This window comes from Leptonychotes weddellii, chromosome 2 (genome assembly GCF_054177405.1).
Source record: "Leptonychotes weddellii isolate Sample4059 chromosome 2, ASM5417740v2, whole genome shotgun sequence".
NCBI lineage: Eukaryota > Metazoa > Chordata > Mammalia > Carnivora > Phocidae > Leptonychotes > Leptonychotes weddellii.
Genome location: NC_138370.1, coordinates 160,518,349 through 160,536,859, shown reverse-complemented (window position 1 = coordinate 160,536,859; position 18,511 = coordinate 160,518,349). Strand labels below are relative to the sequence as shown.

The 18,511-nt window shown below is 46.8% G+C and overlaps 1 protein-coding gene across 1 annotated transcript in view; it reads right to left on the bottom strand.

Moving 5' to 3' along the window:
* The window catches only part of LGI2 (leucine rich repeat LGI family member 2), a 27,913-nt gene extending 9,934 nt beyond the window's left edge, over positions 1 to 17,979 (bottom strand). Inside the window, exons 1-6 of the mRNA XM_081813170.1 lie at positions 17,765 to 17,979; positions 15,741 to 15,812; positions 13,213 to 13,284; positions 11,154 to 11,225; positions 5,871 to 5,942; positions 4,993 to 5,183 (exon numbers count right to left, since the gene is read on the bottom strand). Of these exons, the coding sequence (XP_081669296.1) occupies positions 4,993 to 5,183; positions 5,871 to 5,942; positions 11,154 to 11,225; positions 13,213 to 13,284; positions 15,741 to 15,812; positions 17,765 to 17,964 (679 nt within the window). The 5' untranslated portion in view covers positions 17,965 to 17,979. The remainder of the gene's footprint in view (positions 1 to 4,992; positions 5,184 to 5,870; positions 5,943 to 11,153; positions 11,226 to 13,212; positions 13,285 to 15,740; positions 15,813 to 17,764) is intronic.
* Between the last annotated feature and the right edge of the window lie 532 nt (positions 17,980 to 18,511).

The window sequence follows — 18,511 nt, the reverse complement described above, 5'->3', positions numbered from 1 at the left end:
AAAAAAAAGAAGAAGAAGAAGGTAGCGGGAGGGGAGGAATGAAGCGGGGGAAATCGGAGGGGTGGACGAACCATGAGAGAAGATGGACTCTGAAAAACAAACTGAGGGTTCTAGAGGGGAGGGGGGTGGGAGGATGGGTTAGCCTGGTGGTGGGTATTGAGGAGGGCACGTTCTGCATGGAGCACTGGGTGTTGTGCACAAACAATGAATCATGGAACACTTCATCTAGAACTAATGATGTAATGTATGGGGATTAACATAAGAATAAAAAAAAAATGCAAAAAAAAAAAAAAAGAAAGACAGTAAAGGGGTGAGCCACTCAGTGGTGAGCAAAGGCAGGATAATGCTGATGGGGCAGAGGCAGGAAAGGAAGGGAGAGACTGAGAGACGCTGAGCAAGGGTTGAGGTGGGAAGGGTAGAGCGGGGATGAGAAGAGCAGGTATCATGAGCGGCGGGAGAAGGGAGCAGGGCTGAGGGAACCAGGATGGCATGCGGCACAGGGAAGAGCCCTGTGCCTGGATTCAGACCCCCTGAAACCACCCCCTGCACTTGAGGCCCGGGGCTGTGCACTTTCCCTGGCAAGGCCTCAGTTTACTTCGGTGCCAGATGGGGGCGATGATTCTCACCTGCCAAGCTTGATGGCAGGGACGCATTGGTAATGTTGGTGGAAGTGCCCATCTCGGGGCCTGGCACGTGGTAGGGGCTTCATAAATATGGAATTGAGGTCTGAGAAAGGACAGCCTGCCTCCTCCGTCCCAGCCATCCCCGGGCTGTCTCTTGAGGAAGTGTCCATCCTAACGGCATCTAAGATGACATGGCAGAGCTGTGACTGATGTCTGGCTGAGTGACCTCGGGGAGGTTATTTCACCTCTGTCTGGTTTAGTGTCCTCATTGGATATCTTAATTCTTACTCATGTAGAGTTGTGCGTAGTACACAGTGAGGGCTCAATACATGCTCACTTTTGGAGGTGTCCCTATCCCCATTCTGAGTGCACAGTAGGTGCCTAATAAATGTTTGCTGGCAGAGGAGTGTGGGAGGGCTGGCCTCGCCCACCCCGTGGTCCACTCTGCAGACCGTGTGGGGAGGAGGCTGGGGGTGAATGAGCGACGCACGCAGGTGCAGGGACAAGAGGGAGAAGCAAAGAGGAGGCCGCCTCTGCACCTGACAGCAAGAAGTAGCCGAGGGAGAGCGGGGACAAGTGACAGTACCACTACTGTGAGGGATCCCCTCACCCCCAGAGCCGGGAGCAGAGCATCCGCAAGAGCTGAGGCTTTAGCTAAGACAGGCGAGGCTTCGGGTTCCCGCTTGTATTTGCAGCTCTGTGACCTTGGGCAAGAAACTTGAGCCTCAGGGTCCGCATCAGTGAAATAAAAGTGACACCTATTTCGTGAGGTTGCCGCAGCGACTATGTAAGAGAGTGTAAGCGTTAGCATTAGAGTCCTGTGTATGGGGAGTTTGATACCATAGCTTTGTAGGCTGTAGAACAATGACCGTGTTGAGTTGCTGCGTGAACACTCAGGAAGGATCACGATGGCTCCCAGCCCTGTCCCTTGTCAAACCCCCCAGATACTAGAGTACATCAAAGAGTACAAATGGACAAAACTCAACCTGTAGATACACCGAAAAAGGGAAATGGTAGCAGTCATCGTCTGCTTCCTTTTCTGGAGACAGAAAAGGACTCCGAGAATACAGCTGCGGTCTTTTAATTCTGAGACAGCCACAGACCCTTTCTGCCTCTCGGGCTGCCTTCTGCTAACGCAAGCCCTGAAGGTTCCCAACAGTCCTGCCTTGCCTCTAACCCACGTCGCCCGCCTGCACGCCGACGTCTCAGAAACATGAGCATTCACTGAAAAATGCAGGCTGTTTAAAGGGCAGACCAACAAGTTTCAGTTTTTTATTTAAAAAACCCCTAGAAAGAAAGAGAGCTGCCAAAATTAGACAGCATTTTACAAATCTGGCTTTTAACGGTTCTATTTTCATTTGTTTTCCCAAAACATTGGTTTCATAATATTTTCTATATGCTGACTATCTGGCACAACACAGACTGTTAAATCATCTGAATTATAAATCTAATTCTTAATAGGAGGGTCCTTCTCCCCGTCCCCCACCCCCACCCCCAAAAAGGAGGAGGAGGAGGAAGAAGAGAAAGGAAGAAGGGAGGAAAAGAAAATGACTGATCACTATGTATTGGGTTGGGGGTGGGGAGGGGCTGGAGGAATTTAAGGATCCTCTCCCGTCCCCATTTGAATTCCTCTTTCACGACCGGCAAAAGCACATTCGTCGTGCGAAGATCTCCAACAATACACATATTGATATGACATCAATTTACTAGTGTTAAAGTATTAACGGCACGCCCTCCACAAAGCGCTGCCACTTCCATTCACGGTGGATTAAGTTCATGATGTCAGTGGGACACTTACAATTTAGGCCTTCTCCCCCTGGAATCAACAGATTTTTACACAGCTATTTATAGCTATTTATAGCCCTTGCAGAAAATAAATTATACATGACGCCGATCCTATTGGGAAAGAAACTGCACATTAATACATTATTTCTCTTTGCATTTCATCAGCCCGGCGATAGCTACTAAACCCCTGCTAACAGGACAATTAGGATGCAAAATGCACTCCCTCTTAGGAATTTAGCGAATTACCCACCTAACACGGGGAATCATGAGGAGGTAACAGGGATTTCTGAGGTGGTTAAAAATAGACTTGAAAGCGGAGGGTTATGGAAGGACTGTGATTAAGCCAGAAGCCGAAACAGTCCGGCAGTGGTTCTGCCGTGTGAATTATACCCGGGCACCACAACACAATGGCAAGAGAAATCTTCCTCTCTCTGGGAAGAATAGGATCTTCCTCTCCTTCCCCGACCTGAAGAATTTACGCCTTTCCTGAAAATCCGAGCTAAGAAAAATAATGCCCTCAGAGAATGTACTTCTTCCCAAAAATGTAGTGAGGATGCCGTCCTCACTAGTCCCCGGGCTCTTAGATGGGGCTTTCTAGCTGCCTTCCATCCTCACGCGTTTCCCTCCCAGTCTTTAATAAAGCACCAAAGGATGAGGCTTGATATGAGCGGAAGACAGGCACCAAAAAAACTCAGAATTTATTGACTTCGTTCTTACAAGGCAGGGACTGTATCTGGGGGTGGGCCCCGCTTGGGTACGCCATTTATTCTTGATGGAGGAAACCATGAGCGAAAGCTAATTTGTTCGTGGGTCTTAAAGGGAGAAAACAGTAGCAACGATAGAATCATCACCTGCCTGTTACCAGGGAGTAGTGCTGACTGTCTAAATTTTAGTAGGAAGGTTTCTAACAAAGACAAATATATGTAAGAGAAGGAGGATGCCCTAAAATGTTAGGGGGCTCATGCTGCCCCATGGCTTCTGGGTTTAGGACAGGTTTCCAGAGCTGGCTACCTTGGTTCCAAGCCCCTTTTACCCTTGTGACAATTCTGAGAGCCCAGATCATTTTCATAACCATCCCCAGGTTGCAAAAATCAGAAATCCTGTTTTCTCATATAAATTATTCCCTGTTCACAGGCCCTGGATAGCCCATGTCATGTCTCCCAGAGACTGGCAAAATTTTCAGCCACTCTGGCCAGGTGTGAAGAGAACAATGAAAAAGCGGCTCACTTCACCTGAGGTTTAAATAGAGAACTCTCCAGAAAAACTGGAGCGGAGACAGAAAGGAGCCCCGGGGAGCTGTGGTTTGGCATTTCACACCAAATGGCCTTGAATGCCACCTTTTGGTGCAGATGTGATTGACTCTGAGCTCTGATTTACTGCACTGCTCCGTGATATAATAAATAACCTGCTCGTGGTCTCTGCTGGCCAAAGGGTACCTGCCAGTTACACAGCTGAGTAAGGCCCTTTTCAAACTGGAAGACATGGGCAGCCACGAATCTGTGGCTTTTCTCCCAGCAGAGAGAGAACTTGCCAAGTCCCTTACTTATGAAGATACCTAGAAATAGTTTTTACTTTGTGGGTTCTTATTTGTTTATTTGTTTGGAGGGCAGCAGGACTGGCCTAAATCTCACAGTTGGTTCTTGGAGGGTTTTTTGTTTTTTTGTTTTTTTGTTTTTTTTTTTTGTTTTCCTTTTGAGTTTCTGTCACTGTTTTCTGAGTTCTCATGCCTGCTATTCCCCCTGACATGCCTTGAGGCTTTGTAGGTATCAGCTCTCAGCCGAAACGGTTATTTTTATGAGTTTCGTAAGCAGGTTTCGTACTGGGGATTGATCTGCTTTCCTTTAAAAGCTGTCCTTAGAAGCTGGAGGAACTCCACTGAGGCCTCTCAGACGGAGACACGCCCCTGCTCCCCACGAGACGCAACAGGGGAAGCAGTTAGTATTTTAATTTTGTCTTATAACCTGTAAAATGTATAAATGGAAACCTTGAGGCAGGCCATGGAAAAATGCAAAATCAAAGTTTCTGTACATTTTTCCTCAATAGGAGTTTTTTTGTTTTTTTTAGATAGCTACTTGTTCCCTTATGTTTCTATTTTGCCATTGGTTATAATTCACCAAGTTATCTCTTTGTACATAGAACTACAAAAGGAATTTACAGATGTTAAAGGCTGGTATTTATTAGCTGAATATTCAGTAAACTTCACATTATTCAATCAGGAGAGGGGTGACCAGAGCGGATCATCCCGAGAGCAGGAATGCGGGCCTCTCTGCACTGACCTTCCATGAAACCTGACCTGTAAATGGGCTTATGCCCAACTCATCAGTTTATACTTTGGCCCTTTAAAAAAAAAAAAAAGTCAGAGAGATAGGAATTGTGTAAAGAATCAAAATTAAGGCAAAGGGCAGTTAACAAAAATCCTTCCAAACTGCTGAGATATTTTCCTGACCGCATCAATTCATTTCTTTTAGAACGCTTAAACGTTGCCTAAAATAATCTGGACAGAACACCTTTACACCCGCTTTTCTCCATTCCCTGTGGATGACCTAAAAGAAAAACAAAGCGATTATCCTCCGTAACAGTCTTCAGTGATAGTGGTTCTGAATACCTGTAGTGGTACATTCGTAGTCGAAGCTGGGTACATCATTTAGCTTCTTTTCCTGGTATTCTGGTGGACCGACACAGAGGACATCGGAGACAGTGGAATTGGTCATCTTCAACCACAAATACAACCACTTGGCTTTGCAGTCGCATTCGAATTTATTGCCCCTTAAATCGCTAAGAAACAAAATGAAACACAAACACATCGACAGAGAAACAGACAGGCCTGAAATGTTTCAGCAGTCATATGGAAATCCAGCAGGATTTAACATCCTCATATACTTACATGAAATTTAAAAAATTTGTATTTAATACATCCTATTTCTTGTACTTATCATGATTTTAACTAGAGCCTGCAGAGAGCTCACAGAGCTAACCTGTCACCATGTCTCCAAACTCTCCTGAAACTGTCACCACGCCATGCTGGAGATGGGGAAGGGGGGACAGGGTTGACATTAGAACACCACCCCCACAAGATGCAGGTTCTCACAAACAAAATCAGGACATTCTAAGAAGACCGCTTTTGCAAACACCATCGAAACTTTAAGATCTTGTTGATAAATGTCCAGTGAGAAGTGACAAACACTAGAAGATAAAACAGAGGGATCCGCTACCTTGAGAAAGGAAACCTCACACCAGCAAGCCTATCTTACCATTGGCCTAATGCTACTAAGTGTATTCCAACATGGCAAGATCTAACTAATACAATATAAACTGTATGTATGCTGTTTCCCACCATGCACTCTTGTCACCGATTCCTAACTACAGCATAAAAGAAATGCAGTGATGGGGAGAGGGGGCTTAAAGACATGATTAACTGGGACACAATGACAAGCACACATAAACTTAATTTTCCTTACTTACAGTTCAATCAGAGAGTCTAAATCACTGAAGACATCCCTTGGGAGTGCTTTTATGTGGTTATTGGCCAAAGAACTAGAACAAGAAAGTCATATTTTAATGTGGTTATTATCCTCATGCCCTGTCACTCCAAAGTCCCGGAAACAAAGCTAATGATTTAAAACAAGAGTTCTAACCCTCTTCAGCACAACCTGGTTCAATTTCTGGCTTTGCGCATGGATACTGAGACAAAGAAATGAGATTTGTTGTACAAAGACAGCATTACAGATGCTGGAGTACAATGTAAGTTTTTTTGCTTTGTTTTTTAAAGAAGCATTTATTAAGCTCTTTACTTATATACATTTCTTAAAGTTTGGATGGCATCTTATGTTTCTCGGAATAAAAGCCAAATCCCTTTGATGGCGTACAAGACTCTCCATTGTCAAGTTACCCCCATTCCCACTTACCGATGGACTGAATCTCTGACTACTCAGAACGCCCACACTGGGCCCCTTGCTACTGCTCAAATGGGCAAGGCACGCTCCCACCCCGAGGCCTCCGAACTTGTGATTCGTCTGCCTGAACGGTCTTCCTCCAGCTACCCACACAGCTCATTCCAGCACACAGCTCGCTCTCCTTTAGGTCTGTCCTCAACGATCACCTTTCCTTGACTTCTACCATCTCCCTTCCCTGTTCTGTTGATCCTCACTGCACGACTGTCCCTTGGCATACTACCTACTTTAATTACCTCTTCGTTTATTGGCTGTGTATTCTCCCTATACATAAGCAACATGGGGACAGAGATTTTGGGTTAGTCCACATCTGTATCCCCAGCATCTAAACAGTGCCTGGCACCTAACAGGAACTCACTAAGTCTTTGTTGAGTGAATGAAGGAAGCACTTAAGTGAGAAAGATAAAAGAAAAGGTGTATAGTCTTGTCCAAGAAGTTCCCTCACAGCCCATCTAAGTGAATTCTATGACTTGTGACTCTAAGAAAGGATTCAGTAAATACTCTTTCACATAAAGATGCTCAGCTCTAGCCCCATGATAATATAAAAATTGCAAAGAACTACAATGTTTAGAGAACAACTGATTGTGATCAATTGCATCTTCTCACTAATGAAGGTTGACCAGAAACCATTTTGCATTTTTGCTCTCAGTGTTGAAGATCTTTCCAAAATGTCCTAGTCTGCTCTCCCTCTCCAGGAAGAATGAATATCGTCAACTCTTTTTCTGATGATTCAGGATCATGCAGTGCCCTGTCATCATCCTGCTGAAGATGAATGTCCGTGGTGCTGGGCGGCTGACGTAGAAAGATGCTGGGTGTTGAAAGATGCTCATCAAGTCTGTGCTTCCCCCCTGGGCATCATGCTCTAACGGGAGTCAGCCAAGAAACTGATGTCTACTTTTGTTTTCTTTTGTATGGGGGAATACAAACAGCAAGACGCATAAATCATAAACACGCAGGCGAGTCAGCACCAACCTCTTTAAAATATATGCATGAAATTAGCCTTCCGTAGCCTCATAGTGATCCACTGCAGAAAGGGGAATTAAAGAAATGGGCATTCCTCCCTCCTTAGCATCAGCTCGCAGAGAAAACTTTGAGCCCATTTTAGCCCAAACATACTTGCTGCAAGATACCAAGAGACTATGGGGAGACCTAATCATTTCAGAATTATGTGCCTTCCCACCTAGGTAACCACAAATGGATTAAAATATAATTTCATCTATTATTTTATCTTTCTTTCCTAAATGATTTATTGGTACATTTTTAAAGATGTTGGACAATAGGCTGACTATGGAATCAGACAGAACATGCCCAGAAGTAGCTTTCTGAAATTTAAAAAAAAAATGTTTGTTTTGCTTTTTTGTTGGTTGAGGGTCATTTTTTCTGGAAAGTCCAAACAACTTTTTTAGCTAATTAAGAGTTAATTATTTAGCTAAACATTTTTAGTTAACTGAAACGTATGGTACTGAAGTGACAAGAATAGATGGAATGGTCAAAGCTAAAAAAAAGCAGAATGTTTAGCAACCTTTCCAAGCATTCAATTTAGATTTCAGAAAGCCAAATTATTTAGATGGACTATCCACTCCACTCACGCTAAGTGCATAACATCTCACTTTCCACTTCATTTTGTCTACAAATTTATGGCACTTACTTCATTTCTAAAACTACTTAACGGCAACCTGTCCCTTGGGCTTTATAGGACTGCTGGAAAACAAATGTCCTAGATTTTAGTTACAGATTGGGACTGCTTCTTCGATGCTTTGAAACCTGATCTATGGTTCTTGAGAACAAGAATGTGAGCCTGTAGGTGTTGGAAAAAGTCATAAAAGATAAAAACCAGATCCTTAAACAAGCAAAGTCCAGATAGTGACTTCTTGGTCCCTTTGCTTAGAAGTTTACAGAAACTGGGATGAAGTGGGGAGGACTGGTTCATTCTTTAAACAATGCATTAAATGCTTTAATTACTACCTACATCTCCAACCTAAGGAGTCAATTTTGAAAGTCACTTGATTTGCCCAGAAGCAGAGTATGTAAGGAAAATCCAACTCAGTAAGGAACTGATTGATCAACCAGGTAATCGGAAAGAATGTCGTGCTGGCTTTCAGTCCTAGACGCCTGGGGGAAGAGCAGAGCTAATGAACCATCCCCCTGGGCCCTGCCCTCAGGGAGCTTTCAATGCAGTGGGGGGGCGGGGGGATAAAACTGACATCATGAAACAGTACCAACCAGTATGGCCACTGCCACGGTCAGGTGTTGGGTGTGTGGAACCAGAGTAAGGGCTCTGAGAAGGGCAGAGGGGAGATCAAGAATGGCTCCAGGAGCGGAGACAGAACTTAATCTGGACTTGGAAGGAAAAGCAGATTATAGGAGGTGGAAGGTAGAAGAAACAACATTCCGGTCAAGGGAAGGATGTGAGGAAAAGCCCAGTTATAAGATGAGTCAGGTGTGCACGGGGGTCCACGGAGAGATCAGTGCTCTGCAGACATTTCAGGAAATGAGGATGGAGAAGTGGGGAGAGGCGGGTTCTATACGCTTGACTATAGAATGGCAAATTACTGCATCGGGCGAGTACTCTGGACCTGGGGTGCCTCGGTGGCTCGGTTGGTTAAGCATCTGACTCTTGATTTCAGCTCAGGTCATGATCTCAGGGTCATGAGATCGAGCCCTGGGTCGAGTTCTGCGCTGGGCGTGGAGCCTGCTTGACTCCTCTCTCCCTCTCCCTCTATTCCTCCCCCGCCACTGCATGTTCTCTCTCTCTCTAAAAAAAAAAAAAGAAGTACCCAAAGGACTCTTGCTTTCACATGTCACACAGAATAGGAGGTGCCTTTTAACACATATGCATGCATTATATACACATGTGGTTGTGTGCACGAATAACAAGCATGCACACACAGTTATGTACACACACACTATATACACATACCTACCCATGTATAGACGTCCATGCATCCCTGAGCAAACCTGTGCAAAGATACGCAAACATGCATGCACAATACCTGCGTGGTCACACCTGTGTTCAGACCAAAGACCCACAGCCAATTGGTCAAATGAAAATTGACATCTGGGCTAACTCAGTCAGTCACATGGGCTTTGCTTAGGTTCATGATCTGCCCAGAGCTTTTGCTCAAAAACAAAGCCCCTCATTCCTGACTTCTGGGAACCAGATCTGTCTGGCCACAGCTGTTCCTCTCCAGACACCCACAGCTGTCTTCTTAGCAGACCCTGTCTGGCCGCTCGCACTGCCAAGGGTCCTCGGCAGTCCATGGAGAAAATGGAGACTTCTTCATGAGTGGACGGAGGCAATGATATTGCTGTTGATGATGATGATGGTAGCAACGCCAACCATACCCTGAGCCCTTGAGCGTTTACCAAGGGTAATGGGCTGGATGCTTTGCAAGCAAGCATTAACCCACCATGTGCAACAATCCTATGGGGTCAGTGTAATCACCCACACCTTCAGGATAAGGAAACTCTGGCTCAGAAAGGCTAAGCAATGTTAATAAATGATGGCTTTGAGATTTGAACCCAAGTCTACATGACTCCAAATCCATTATCTTAACCTTTACAGGAAGATGGGGATTTGGTATCTGGGTTCAATCTGAAAAAACAAAAGAAAACAACAACAAAACAAGACTTTTCCAGAAAGGAAGGAAAACCTGGAGCGATAATGGCAACAAGAGGCTGACACTCTCTGGTATCGATGGTGCCGATCCAGATGTTTGGACCTCCTTCCCACGCTCCTCCCTCATCTTCTTATTCTAGGAGCTTTATTTAACTCAGGCAGGGCTTCTGCTTGGTAGGCTTCCAGAACCAAGTGCTCCCTGAGCCTGTGGACAGACACCTTTGGCTGTATCAGGACTTGATGTAAATGATTATCTCCGTAGATGTGTATCAGTCAAGGCTGAACCTGCTGAACGTTCTATCACCCCTGCCCAAAACCCCCACTCAACATCCTCCTATTCTCCCAATTTTCCTTTTATCACCAAGATGAGACATGTTATCTTACTCAATCACAAAATATCTATCATGCACATGGGACCTGGCCCTGGCTAATAAATTGCTCCTACCAAGACAATGACTATTTTTACATTTTCATAAATACCGCCACAATGTTTTCCGGCTTCCTAAGTTTGCCAAGTGTGTGTACTTGCTTCATTCTGATATGCCAATTCAAATCAATTTGTTTAATTTTTTTTTTCCTCCAGAAAGCTATTAAAGAAGCCAGAGAGCTTAGCTTAAGCTGCAGATTAATCCAACATAAAAGAAAAAGCTATTTGCATTCAAATTAGAGCAACCACAAAAATGTCTCTATTCCACTTCTTCCTAATTTTGATCCTGCACTCAACATTCTTCAATGAGTCAGGGAAGCCTCAGTTCCCAAATCTGTAAAATGGAGACTCACTAAATATCGTGAAAGATAAAGAAGAGAGGGCTCACGAAGCACGCAGGTATGTGCCCGGCACACAGCAGGTGTGGGTGGATGGAAGTTTCCTTCCCGCCTCCTCCATAACCCCCCGCCCACCCCTCACGGCTCAGCGGGCTCCTCACGGCACGTACAGTCACATGGTCCACAACAGCCCATCAGGATGATGGAAAAGATCATAAAGCCAAGTGCATGAGTAATGACACTAGGCTGGTGTCCGATCAACAGCACAGAAACCTTTGGGGCAACTTGGAAATTAGTTTCCTTGAGAGAATGTTAACAATATGTACAGTGCAGCCAAGAAAGCGCAAGGCATCAGGAAGTGGATTTTATGCCACCCCTTGAAGGACCCGCAACATTTTTCATAGGACTTACAGGTGAGTCAGGTCACGGAGACCACGAAATGCATTTCTTGAAATGGTTTCTATTTTGTTCCCTTCAATGAACCTAAAGAGAAAAGCAGTAGCATTCAACGGAATTTTCTCGACTTAGTATCTCTAAAAAATGATATTCAAAACAAAATCTGAAAACATGCATGGATTTAAAACATTCATCTCTGAGGGTTAGGTAGGCTGCATGGGAGCTGGGTTTGTGTGCAAGAATGTGTGCACACAAATGTATGTTCTGCACTCCTTCCAAAAGCAGCATGGAAGGCTTCACATTCAGAGCTGGCAACGTGGGTAAAAACATCTTGGGGGGAAAAGAAAAAAAAAAGAAAGCCCTATACAAAAGCAAGAAATTCTTAAATCTCTGCAAGACTGGAATGCTTCCAGACATCTTCCCCACTCCAACCTTCTTATATTTCACAGTGCCTGGCTATTAATACATTCATTAATATCGTTGTCTCTTGAGGGAAGCTCATTGTTTTACATCTCTGCCTTCAAGTTTGCCGAGGGAGAATTCCATTAAGCTTGGCTTCTGGCAAACTTGACTTCAGCATGTCCTACACAGTCTAATCTCTGAACAAATGGATAACAAGGCAGGATTCTCTCAAGATCTCTAAGCCACTAGAAAATAGGAAATATAATGAAGTTGAGCATGGGCCAAACCTCTTGCTCTGTGCTAAAATGGCTTAGGGCTTGCACACAGGACCTTGCAGTAATAACTCTGACCATGCTTTAAAGTCTTTATGGGAAATACATGAAGCGAATGCACTCCAACTATTCCCTAGGACCACAGGGAACTAAATTTTAGTTTATGGCATCCCATGACATCAAATGTAAGAGGGTCTTTGATGAGATAGTCCAAGGGAGAGGCTTTGCAACACGATGCCATTCGTTAGTGAAATAGTTCTTGATTCTTGTACTGACATCTTTTTGATGTGTTTTTTTTTAAATCAGGGGTCTATTCAGTAATAGAATTCAGTATAGACTGATAAGCGAACTTCCCCTCAATAACCTTGGCAGTAAGATGAACTGCTCACAAGAGAAAACCGATAGCTTTACATTCACTACCGCCATCAGCTGTTCGGGTGCTTTGATAGAACCTGGTTAGGCTTAGCTTCCGTCATACCCCGCTTTCCATATTACGTATACTATCAGGGCCGTTAGGAAAGTATACATATTATGTGTACTCTGGAGGAAGAATTCCTTCAGAGACCTCTTTCCTAAGGACATAAAATCAGCAGATTTTTTTTAGACCCAGGATGTGTTTAGAATTCAAACATCTACCTGTTAACCTCAGATAAGAAAGCAGAGATGAGGCTGTAAAAATCCCTCTGAATGCTAAGTAAGGAAATCCCATCTGATAGCAGGATTAATATTATTACAAAGTTACAAAAGACAAGGATGAAAGCTTTTAAGGGGGAAACCGACATGAAGGGGGCAGGGAGGGGCAAATCAGAAAAGAAATCAGGAAACGAAATCAGAACACGGGCAAAGCTCATTGCTACGGGAAGAAAACTGCACACCTGAAAAGGAAAAAAAGCCCTCTTCTTTTAGAGAAGAAAAAAATAAAATTAGACTCTCAGCAGCAGCCCACAGGAGATACTGCAAACGGGATCTAGGAGAGCCAAATTAAAAACATGAAGGTGTATCCCCATATAGGGAGACTTTACTTAAAAATAAGTAACACTCAGAATCCTTCAGCTTTATTTCTGGTTCATCAGCAAATCCATGCCTAGTTATGAGAGGTAAAAATATCCAACGCAATCTCCAGTTGTGCTTACTACATGCCAAATTAAATGTCAGCAGAGAATGAATGAATATCTTTCCTTCTTTGTTTGCTTTCACCCGCTTTGTCTCCAACCTCCTCCTGTCCCAGCATGTTTATGCACAAGTAAACTATAAAAGGTCAGTGCTGAAAAGAGAATGGGGTTTTCTCCATTTTCTCCACCCCTAAGCTCTCTGAGAGATGCCGTTCCTGCTTGGAAAGCAAGATAGCGATTCTATGGACATGCTAAATGCTCAGAAAAGAGACAAAGCACAGAACTTACAGGTATTCAAGATGGAAAAGTCCAGCAAAAGCATCATCCCGGATGATGGTAAATGAGTTAGAATTCAGCAATCTGAAAGTAGAGGATGGATTTCAGTGCAGAGATGGACACCTTGAGTAACATAGCGAAACTCTTTCGGTTTCTTTCGCTATGTTCTGATCCATGGCAAACATGGGCTCTTCTCAGCCTAAGACTGGCTCATTAGGTGCACAGCCCAACTCACAGATGCGATGGACAGTGGCAAGATTCTTTTTGGCTAGATTTTCTGGTCACCCCCACTGTTCTACCCTTCCTCCCCGGTGGGTCTACCCTTCCTCCCAGGTGGGTCTCAGTAAATAAGACTTAATAGCTGTATCTCAGAACATTCCAACGCTCAGCACAACTAAACAGCCAGTGAATGCTTTAACATGCACAAGCAATCCTGGAATCAGAGATCTAAAAGGACCTAATCCAACTCTATTTTAAGGGGGAAATTTGTGCCCAGAGAGGTTAAGTGACTTGACCAAGGTCACACAGCTGAGACCAAAATGAATAAATAAATAAATAATATTTTCTTCTCTATTATACATTCCCATGAGAAATAATAAAAAAGTTTAAGAAATCTTCAGAAGACTCTTTATCAGCACATAGGTTTCTATTAGTCACCACTTAAGTCTATTTGGTGAGATACCTAAAATTGCATTTCTAGCATATGGAAAGTATATTTTAATAGAACTAAAATTTCCAAGAAATTACAGATTTTAAAATGTTAAGTACAATGTTATGAGTAGGTCCATAACATTTCAAGAACAAAAATATCAACATTAAGTTTATTTAGGATGAGAAGTGACCTCCTAAAGGCTATTTCCTCATATTTTTCTGTAGTACATTGCTTATTTTTAATCTCATCTCAAACTTAAGAAACAGAACAAACAGAATGAGCTATGTACTCATGACTTCGCCTATCACCGACTTGCTTTTGAAAACTGCTTTTTGGACATTTCTTTTCATCAGCAAACAATAACTGAACTGGGATGCCGGGCATAACATGAGTACTCGCCAAGAGTGGCTGGATGCAGAGCAGTTATGAGTGTGGGTTAGAATTCTGGTGGGGAGGGGGGCGCCTGGGTGGCTCAGTTGTTAAGCATCTGCCTTCAGCTCAGGTCATGATCCCAGGGTCCTGGGATCGAGCCCCCTGCATCAGGCTCCCTGCTCCACAGGGAGCCTGCTTCTCCCTCTCCCACTCCCCCTGCTTGTATTCCCTCTCTCGCTATCTCTCTCTGTCAAATAAATAAATAAAATCTTAAAAAAAAAAAAAGAATTCTGGCTTGGGGGTGGGCGTGGGGAGGGGAGGGCGCCTGGGTGGCTCAGTTGGTTGAGTGGTTGAGCATCTGACACTTGTTTCCTTGATTTTTTTCAGCTCAGGTCATGATCTCAGGGTCCTGAGGTGGAGCCCTGTGAGGGGCTCCATGCTTAGCGGGGAATCTGCTTGAGATTCTCTCTTTCCCTCTCTGTCTCCCTCTACCCCTCCCCCAACTCACACTCTCTCTCTCTCTCTCTCTCAAGTAAATAAATGAATCTTTAAAAAAAAAAAAAAGAATTGTGGCTGGGATTTTGGACAAGTTACTTAACTTCTCTGAGCCTTAATTTTCTTGTCCGTCAAAGGGGGAAATAAAAATACTCTCCTTGTAGGGATGATTAAATAAAATTTTCCATATAAACGTATAGTATGCTGCCCAATCATTTACATGGTCAGTCAACTAAAAATACTTCTACTTCCAGAGACACATAAAGAGTTTAAAATATAGGTTTTCTTTTTAAGATTCTATTTATCTATTTGACAGAGAGACACAGCCAGAGAGAGAACACAAGCAGGGGGAGTGGGAGAGGGAGAAGCAGGCTTCCCGTGGAGCAGGGAGCCCGATGCGGGGCTCGATCCCAGGACCCCGGGATCATGACCTGAGCTGAAGGCAGACGCTTAACGACTGAGCCACCCAGGCGCCCCACAATGTAGGTTTTCTTTTAAAGTTAGGTTTCTGGGAAACACTTCATTTAGGTGAAATTCAGGCCATCATTCAGTGTAATCACGTCCCTCAGTTGCCAAATACAGATGTTGGGATCTGTGATAAAGTCCTTGAGGAAAACGTGTGTCAAAAGAAGGAGGGGGGGGCGCCTGGGTGGCTCAGTTGGTTAAGCGACTGCCTTCGGCTCAGGTCATGATCCTGGAGTCCCGGGATCGAGTCCCGCATCGGGCTCCCTGCTCGGCGGGGAGTCTGCTTCTCCCTCTGACCCTCCTCCCTCTCATGCTCTCGGTCTCTCATTCTCTCTCTCGCAAATAAATAAATAAAATCTTAAAAAAAAAAAAAAAGAAGGAGGGGACACTGAGCAAAGAGCCTGAGACTCAGATAGGTGGGGACACCACAGGACAGTTAACACCGAGAGTTTATTGGGGTATTTAAGGAAGGACTGACACTGAAGAGGCAGAGATGGCTCCTCCCAGGACTGCACCTTCAGGATCCCCATTTTCAGAGAGAACTTCCCATACTCACAGCAGCTGCAGGGAAGGCAGATGGGAAAACATTCGGTCCTTGATTTCCGAAAATGTTCCATTTACCAGACTCCTATAGGCAAAAGAGAAGCAAAACAAGGCCTAGGATTTTGGGGTTTTGTTTTATTTTTCTAGAAGTGATTGCAGGCTGGGCAACCAGTCTTATCCTCCACCTGTGTTTCAAACTCCTCCACGTAGGATAAAGGCTTAAAATAGTCAACCAGGGGCTTCTCAGGGGTAGAAATGAGAAGAGTCAAGCCATTTCCCAATGAGCTGGCTCAATATGAAAACTAGTCTGAATAGTAGAAACCTTTACCATCAGTCTAGCTCCTTCCACAGACATTATCTCAGCAAGTTTAAATCAATCTCCTCACTTCCTTTTCTTAACTACAGGAGGCCCTGGCTGAAAATGGATAGTTGCTTCACCTCTGCCGGTGATTCTGTTTGTGTGGACACAGCATTAATGTCCACAGGGGAAACTCCGGGGTAGGATTAAGCATTCCCCTTGGGAGCACATCTCTGAAAGACACTCAGAGCACTTCTGATTAAATGCACTGTGAAAGCTTTGGGGGAAAACTCAAGAGACACCTGAACTTGAATGTTCGGTGGGAGGCAATGCCATCTGCCAGATATAATGGTCAATACAGGGGCAAGCTGCTTGACTATTTTTGCCACCAGGTCCCCTATCCTTTCTGGCCACAGCAGGACCGCCACACATTAGTTCAAAATTATTTCAGTTAACAGGCAGATCAATTAAGCAGCTGCTGTTCTAAAGGATTTAACAAGGGGAATTCCAGTTTCTGGGATCCTCCATGTCACATGACCTAGCAACATCAGTAATCAAAAAGGCCCCCCGTTCCTGCCAGCCAGGTCATCCTGAGTTTCTGTAATGCCAGTGGGAACCCCTTCACCCCTGGACCTTGCCAGGGGTGGGAAGCAGGGCAGTGTCGTACAAGGGACCTGAGCAACTTTGCCCCTGGGATTCCCTGCCTCTGTGACTGAGTGGGCATCACCCCAGCACCCTGGCCTGGAAGGAGGAAGTGCTTTCAGCCAGAAACATTTCCCAGCAGTAAAGATATGGCCCGGTAGCCCCTTCCACTGCCATTAGGAGAGCCGGTTGTGGGGGAGAGTGGCTGTGTCAGGGCGGGTTGAAAGCGTCTGTCAGCAGGTGAAGAAATAAGGTGGAACCCTTCCTGTCAATTCCTCCAGTGCTGAAAAAGCAGCCAGCATAATGTGTGGTGGGGAGAGGGGCAAGAAGCTTGTGAACTCCGGGCAAGAAGTCAGGCTGCCTTCCAGCACTTGGCCACTGGCCTGGGTGCCCCACATGCCCCAAAGCTCTGCCAAGCCCTGTGCTCCCCTCTTCCAGGCCTCAGGAGGTGGCCCCCCACTTCCAGAGGCTGCATGCCTTTACTCGGGTTCTTCCCAACCTGCAGTGTGGAAGGGTCGGGAGGAGGCCACGGTGTAAACCACCGCCCCAGACGCCAGGTGGGCCGTGAGGCCTCATCCCTCCCCTGTTGACGCTCACTCCAGTCACGCTCGGCTGCACATTCATGCCCCTACCCGACCACCTCTCCCCTCACACCCCTCCTCTTAAACTTTAATGCACCCCCAGAATCACCTGGGACGCCAAATGCAGACTCCAAGGCTCCACTCCTGAGACCCTGCTTCATTCAACGCGGGCCCGGGAATCTGCATTGGCACGAGCTCCCTCACCCCCCCCACCCCCCCCCACCCCCCCAACCCCCGGCCAGGTGGGTCTGAGGCAGGTGGCCCGCAGGCCACACTTTAAGCAACCCTGCCACGGGGACTTGTCTGGGTTCCCAGGCTCTGGGGCTCGGGTTCCCTCCACCGTCCCCAGGGCCCGAGACTCCACCCACGTCCCACAGCGGGCCCCCAACCAAACGCCAAAAAGAGGCTGGGAAGTGGGGTCAGGGTCGCGCGGTCCCAGCGCCAGAGGCAACTCCCCGGCGGCGGCGGCGGCGGGCGCGGGGTGGGGCGGGCACCGGAGGGGTCCCACTCACTCACAGGGAGCTGATGTCGCCCGGCACGATCCTGGGCACCCAGGAGGAGCCCACGCAGATGATGGACTCCTTGGTACAGCTGCAAGTGGCGGGGCAGCGCGCCAGCCGCCTCACCTGCGCGCCGGGCGGGATCAGGCACGCGGCGCTGAGCAACAGCAGCAGCCGCCCCAGCGCCCCGCCGCCGCCGCCCCGCCGCAGCGCCATGCCGGGTCCCCGCCGCCCGCTCCCCGCCCGGGCGCCCGCCGCCGCCGCCGCCGCCGCCGCAGACGCGGGCGCCGCTCGCTGCTCCGCCGCGGCCGCTGCTGGCTAGGACGAGGGCGCCGCGGGTGTGGGAGGCCGAGCCGCAGCCGAGCAGCATGCTGCCCGCCACCCCCACTCGCGCCCCCCCCCGCCCCCCCCCGAGCCCGGGCTGCTGGGCGGCCGCCGCCGCTGCGCCCGCCGCACTCGCGCCCGCCTGACATCAGCACTCGCGCCCGCCGCCCGCTCTGGCCAATGACTAATGCGGGCCGGGTGCCCGCCCCCCCCCCAGCCGCGCGCCCCGCCCGGGCCCTCCCGACCCTCCCGGGAGCCGCGGGGCCCCGGGAAAAAGTTGGGTGACCTTGGGGGGGGGGGCGGCCCTGGACGGAGACGCCCCCCGTCCCCGGGGGCCCGGCTGAGCGGCGGGGGGCTCAGATCCCCGCAGTCCCTCCTAGGGCTCCAAAGGATTTGGGGGAGGCACTGGGCTCCTTTCATCTGGGACAAAGTGTGAGGC